General features: G+C 34.0%; 1 protein-coding gene across 1 annotated transcript in view; it reads left to right on the top strand.

The window, feature by feature from the left end:
- LOC145256477 (uncharacterized) overlaps window positions 1–1,164 on the top strand; it is a 3,005-nt gene extending 1,841 nt beyond the window's left edge. Inside the window, exon 1 of the mRNA XM_080115419.1 lies at window positions 1–1,164. This exon is cut by the window's left edge and continues 1,841 nt beyond it. Within this exon, the coding sequence (XP_079971545.1) occupies window positions 1–226 (226 nt within the window). The 3' untranslated portion in view covers window positions 227–1,164.
- Window positions 1,165–7,500: the final 6,336 nt, after the last annotated feature.

Here is a 7,500-nt window from a genome sequence, read left to right as displayed (position 1 = left end):
CATATCGTGGGAGCAGAAAGGTCGAAGCCTCTACTTGAAGAAACGGGCCGAAGAGGACCCGGAAAGTAGGTTCCACTATCCGATAACATCGTCCATGGAGTACGGTTGGAACATTATCGATCTCGCCAGTCGGTTCGACATAAAAAAGCCGGACTATGCCCGCCGGTGCATCATCAGGGATACGTTTTACAGAAAGAACGGAATACCCAACCCTGCCAAGGACTAACCCTGGATTATTCAACGTTAAAATATTTGCTTTTTCTTTTTTTAAACAGGAGACCCCCCCCAAAAAAAAACAAACTAAAAAAAAAAAGACAAAAACAAAAAAACAAAAAAAACCCCAAAAACAACAAAAAACAAAACAAAAACGAAAACAAAAAAAAACTAAAAACAAAAAACAAAACAAAACAAAATAACAAGTACTTAAAAAAGTTCATTATTATTATTATTATTATTATTATTATTATTATTCCATCCTCCTTGGCCCTTCACGGCTATTTTGTGTGACATCGGCCGACACAAATGCCTGTTTTTAATCTATATATTTACTTTATTTTATTTTTTGTTCATTTAATTTCTATTATTCGCTCACTAGGAGTTTTCACATAGTCCACCATCAAAGAATTCTTTTTGAGAACAACTTGTGGCGTGTCTTGGAGTCTGAGTGACAAAACAAACAAACAAACAAACAGCAACAACAACAACAACAACAACAACAACAACAACAAAAATGGTATCCCCTGGAGCCTGAGTGATAACAAGCATCCCCAGATTGCCCACACTCCTCGTTCTTTAGGACATTGTTTAAATCACAATGCATTCTCACAACAGCCGTTCATCACAGATTTCTCATTTGTAACGGTTTTTTTATTTTTCTCTGGGATTTGAGTGACAATAAACCTTCTCAGGATCCCAGTGCTCTCCGTGCCCTTCCAGCCGAAGTCTGGATGGTGCTATCTCTCCCGGGTCTTTCCGCCCTCCTGGACCCTTCACGACCATTTTGCAGGATACCAATCGATGTGGGTGCCATCACGTTCATTATTATTATTATTATTATTATTATTATTATTATTATTATTATTATTATTATTATTATATAAATATGTAGTCTTTATAATAATTATTATTGTTTTTATTAAAAAAAAGTTTTTTTTTGATACGTGATTTTTGGATTTTATGTTTCTTTCTTTATGCTAATTCAATGTTTGTAGTATGTTATCACTTATCCTTTTTTAATAAATAGGATCTCCTGATCACCAAAGACGTAAGTATGTCAGAATCTTTTGGGAATTTTTGACACCCTTAACACAAAACTGCGAATAAAGTATACAAAACTCGTAATTTCTATTTGTTTAATTTCTTTATGGAATATATTTCCAAAATAAACTATTAAAGTTTCTATTTACAATGCTTCCTCACAAGGCACAGTTAGACACCAGGGTCGTTTTTTAATGTGATTGGTTGGTTGGTTGTTTTTGTTTTACGGCATATCAACTCTTTTCTGGTTATTTAATGCCGAATCCAAAGATTTTGAAGAAAACTTTTTTAATAGAATATATTTGTTGTTTTCAAGTCGGTTTCTATTTAACCCATAGTTGGGACCCTAACAGGTACTACCACTCCGGGTCAGAGTGGACCTGGGAGCAATGGTAATTAAAGGGTGGCTCCACACTCCCCAAAGCCCACAAGCTGGGGCCTCACCACTGGATATAGTTTAAGGTCATATCCAGGACCGTTTTTTAATGTGGAGAAAAGGATAGACTATTAAAGTTTTTTGAAAAATAATAGAAATATTATTTTTTTATTTAAAAAAAAAAAAAGCAGCCATTTTTTATACGTAATGAAATGAATTGAATTTTACGAGTTAAATTTTTTCAATTTTTTCAATTTAAAAATCTATCAAAATTTTCCTATTCGTTCAATTTTTAAGATATTTTTAGGTGCAATGTGAAAGTTTATGCTCTTTCCAATAAACCGAATATAATATTCTAGACCAGTGGTTCTCAACCTTTTTTTTACTCATGGCCCCCTTTTCCCTTCTTTTTATCTTGGTGGACCCCTTCATAACTATTGGTCATAAGACAATCTTCTATTTTTCAGTAATATAAATTTTGAGGTTTTAGTAATCAAAGAAATAATATAAAATTAAGCTTTATTTTTAAATGAAAACTAATTTAATGCAAATAAAGTATTCTACAACAACTATAATAATTATGATAGTAATGATAATAAGTAATAATAACAATAATAACAATAATAATAATAATAATAATAATAATAATAATAATAATAATCTAAATTAGAGTGATAATAATTCTTTACCAATATCTTGTATTACAATATTTCAATGTTTCTTCCATGGTCAAGCCGATGGAGATCAGACAGTAGAAATTAAATTTTTAATAATAAAAACTATTCTGAGTTAGTTTTCTTCATGGACCACCAAAATATCGTTGTGGACCCCTATTTTATTATGTTTTGCCTGTGAACCCCCAGAAATATTCCATGGACCCCTAGGGTCCATGTGGACCCCGGTTGAGAACCCCTGTTCAAGACAAACGTTTTTTTTTTTAAATTCACCTCCCCTCCCATTTTGAAATGTCTATTAAAAAAAAATTAATTTTCTTACCTAAGGTTTATATCTCACAAATTGAAGCTAAAATATCAATAAATAAAATAATCTAAGTTAAAACAAAAACAAAAGAATAGTTATGTGCAAATCTACTTGTAAAGTCAAAAGTTTAAAAACTTTTAAAATAAAACACGTTGATTTTTTTTAAAGTGAAACCTCATATTTTGAAAATATTGTCCTGTAAAAATTGGACACCTACATCAATTTTTTCTATTTCATTCAATGTTGTTTTTTTTTTTTTTAGATTTTTGAAAAAAAATTCATTGCATGAAGAAAAATATTTTAGATAAAAAAACTCATGTAATTCTTTAAGAGAATAAAAAATGGAAAATTTTGTCGGCTGGTTTGTGTATAAAAGAAAATTTAATTATTCAACTGATGAATGTGATCATTTTTTATTTACGGTGACCCATATTTGACTAACTTGGTTGTTGACAGCAAACACATGTCAGAAATTCAAAGGGGAGATAAGACACATATCAGCACTTCAAATGTTTATTTCTTTATATAGTTACTACCGGGATTATTTTTGAAATATATTTGGTCTAATGTGTTGTTTTTACGTTTTTGAAATAATTAATTATAGCGGTTTTCGGCCTTTGTATTTCTCAACTGGAAAAAAGAGAGACAACTCCGTTGTAAACCTCTCATATGACAATTTAAAACTGCTGTCTTTTTGAACCCTTACTTTAAAAATTATTTTATTTAAAAAGTACATGGAATATAAAATATAAATATGGATAAATTCTTAACAATGAAGAATGGAAGTACCCATTGATTAGTATTTCTATAAGTAAGTGATTTTTTGGAATTTATATATATTTTTATATTCGAAGTAAGTTAAAATTCGTTAAATTTCTTGAAATCTTTTTTTTTTTAAAGAAAACCAATTAAAAAAATTGCATATTTTTCTATTAAACCTGTTATTATTTTAAAATTTGGTCTTTGCTTATTTTATTGAAAAAAAAAAAAAAGGGTTTAAATTAGATTTTTCAAGTAGTTATAAGCTTCGAAAGACTGAATCTAATTATTCAAATTTTAATCACTCATTTTTAATGGCGACATCTGCCACTGCCACCAAAGACGCAATGTAATAAATAAATAAATAAAGAAAAATGTTGTTGCTTTTGGACCGTACGTGAAACTAAAATATATCTATTTGGTTTTCTGGCTAGGATCCAAGGGTAGTATCTGTTCTGTCTAAAGATGATGTAATGATATTGTGAAGTTTCCGTTTGCGTTAGGCGTCCATACAATGGAAATATGTTACAGACTCCTATAAGAATATTGGAGATAAACCGTAATAACCAGATATATTCTAACACTACATTAACCAGATTACTTAGATAAATATTTTTACAGTTTTAAAAAAAGGGCAACAATAATATTGTGGGGTCTCCATTCACACTGAACGTCCACAGAATTCCTAGCAGCAATAAATTACATATAAAAAATTCCGCTGTGGAATTTCCACAGGTCCCGCTAGTTTGAATTATTCTGACTACTGTTCTCATCGTGGTTATTATTCTCGCACCGTTTCGACTGATGCAACCCAGTCACACTTCTTCGGCTGCTTCCTGCCAAACTCTACAATCTGTAAGTAATTTGAAATTGAAACTTTTATTTAACCCTTGAGGGTTGATTGTTCTCATTCCACCAGCCATGACTGGGTAAAGTCTTAAGTAATCCGTAATTGCATTCTTTGTGAATAATTTAAGCGAAACAAAATGTATTGTTCCTCGATACTTCCGCATTTACTGACCCGCGGTTTCCACGATTTTTTTCGGGTATGATCGACCACTGACAAGAATAGCCGGAAGTGGCCGATCATGAAACCTCATAGCTCCCTTAGAGGGGCACTTAGAAATTCCAAACTGCTTCCATTAATATAAGCATACATTTTCAGTTTTTATTGTAGACTAGCGATTACGCCTGGCTTTGCCCGGGCCCTATGTACTGTTCATAACTTTATGTGCATATGCATATACATATTAAAAAGTTTGAGTCATGCCCAAGTAACCTACATCTAAAATTTCAAGTATTTTGATACAAAATTGGGAGAGGAGTTTGGTAGAGTCTGCAAAGGTTAACTCTTTCAACTTTGACCTCTTGGCAACCAAACTTTCACTCCAAAACCGATTAAAAAGCTTGCTGCATGTCTGAATGCCCTTTATGTAAAATTTCAAATGTTTAGACCCATAATTAGCTGAATAGTTTTCTAGAGACCGCAAAGGTAAAATCTTTTTAACTTTAATTCCTTGGCAGTTAAATTTTCGGCCCAAAATCGATTAAAATGCTTGCCCTATGTGTGAACACACTTCATATAAAAATTCCAATGTTTGAACCAAAAATTGGCTGAGTAATTTGCTACAGACCGCAGAGGTCAATTAAAAAAAAAGAATTTGACCCCAATTTTAAACCCTTAACATTTATTGTTTTGGGCTCAAATCAAATTAAAAAGTCTGATCCATGTCTAAGTAACTTACACCTAAAATTTCAAGTGTTTAGACCCAAAATTGGTGGAGGAGTTTGGTAGCGTTTTCAAATGTCAAATCGTTGAACTGTGACCACTTGACAGCCAAATTTCTAACCGAAAACCGATTAAAAAGATTTTCCCAGATACCTCTTATCTCAAGTCTGGAGACTGAAAATTGACAGAGTAGTTTGGTAGGGAAATGTACACACACATCCACACACACACAACACAACACATCCACACACACACAACACACACACACACACACACACACACACACACACACACACACACACACACACACACACACACACACACACAATTTCACTTTTATAGATATATAGATTCTCTTTCTTTTCATTTTTTCCTGTTCTATGCGGCATAATCATGTCGACACGCCGGTTCCTGTTAGTTAAGTTAAGCAGCGTTGAGTCTGGTACATTTGGGATTTCCAGGTGCCGTATGTGCTCTCCGCTTATATCGGCATTGTTTCCAGTCACCTAGCACTTCTACTTCCCACTGGACTCAAGCAGTGCCGATTCAGGAGAGGTGTGGTTGGTGATTGCGCAAACCTTGCCTCACAATTACTCGCGCAGCTACCCTTACAAGGGCTATCCATAGACTGAACGGAGGCATCGATCTTATCTTTCTGTGAGGAACACGCACGCACGCATTCATTTCCGGTCAGATATCGCTTCCAACTCTCCTCTCCTGATTTCCAGTCATTTCCAACTCTCTTACTCACACTGACTCCACCTGCCACGTTTGTTCGACTTACAAACTGTTTAATTAGTTATCCTCGTTATTTTTTCATTTACAAGCATTTCACGTCAGCTTGCGACACCTGCTGGTGCTATTCAACCAGACAGCTCGTAACTGTACACTCGTTTTCACGCAATCATATTCTTCTCATAGCATGTCAATTAGTTTGCCACTGATGTTATTTTCTTTTTATGACAGACAATCATTAACCCTTATCCTCGAGTGGCCTTCAGGCCTTGATAAGTGGTGACTCCTATGTAAAAAAAAAAAATACACATACAGATATAAACGCATACACACACACCGCAACAAAATAGAGGGCATACAAAGGTTGCTGCAAAGAAGGTTGGCTCCCTTTACCTTACAAAAAATTACACCTGATAGTATTTTATATCTCTACAAAGTCACCATTTGCTCATGCGTGGGATAGTGTTGCCGAATTTGGGCTTGTCCATCTATCACTAGTCTCTCCCTTTTGGACAAGGCTCAAAGAAGATTCGCCAATCTAATAAGCCCCACACTGTCAACCAAGCTCCAACCCCTGTCCCATCACCGCAATGTTGCATCCCTGTGCCCGTTGTACAAGTATTTTAATGGGATGTGCCCTGATGGAATTATTCCACTTGTACCCCCCCCCTCGATGCACATACCGCCGACAAACCCATTTAGCAGCAAAGCTCCAGCCCTTCATAGTTGAGGGCCTTAGATGATGGAAAAACTTATTCTAGTAGCTTCTTCACTCGGATTCGCTCATCTCCTCTGTAGACATGGTCTGAAATAGTAGCCCCTCATGTCCAAGTGGCAATTTGCCTTGTTTGAGATGGACAAGACTAAAAGAAAATAATAATGATAATAATACAGTCTATCTATCGACAGTTTTGTCGCTGTATTACAGCTCTTCAGTAAGGGTAGTTGTAACGAATGTTTCTACATACATACAAATCCAGAGATAGACACACACACACACACACACACACACACACACACACACACACACACACACACACACATTTATATATATAATATATAGGAAGTTGGGAGTGTGCTTGTCTAGCCACACTGAAACATTACTGTATAATATTATATTACAGTACTGTATGTGGATGACTATATATATATATATATATATATATATATATATATATATATATATATATATATATATATATATATATATAGACTAGCAAAAGTACCCGTCGTTGACTGGGTTCAAAAACAGCCTACAGAAAATGGACTCTGATTTATGAAAGTAATGAAAAGGAAGGGTTTTAAAGAGATAGCTTCGAATTTGGGGGTATCAAAACCAAAGCAAAATATGATAAAAGTAAAAATAAAATAGATAAACCCCATAATTTATTATACCATACCTGTTCACACTGAAACACTTATCACAATATTCTGTGGATCTATATTAAAAAACCTTCTTAAACTTTGTGACATATTTCCATTCTATGGAGGTCATGTGCGAACGAACACCCCATAATTTTATTATACCATATTTCTTCAAACTGAAACATAATTATCAAAGTATACTTACACAGATAGATATGAAAAGTCTTTATTAAAGTTTGTGTCTATTTCCATTCTATGGAGGCCAGGCGCGAACGCAGACCCCACAATTTTAATGAAC

This window comes from Euprymna scolopes, chromosome 32, assembly GCF_053919585.1.
Source record: "Euprymna scolopes isolate OS-2025 chromosome 32, ASM5391958v1, whole genome shotgun sequence".
Lineage (NCBI taxonomy): Eukaryota > Metazoa > Mollusca > Cephalopoda > Sepiida > Sepiolidae > Euprymna > Euprymna scolopes.
This window is presented reverse-complemented; position numbering and strand designations above follow the sequence as displayed.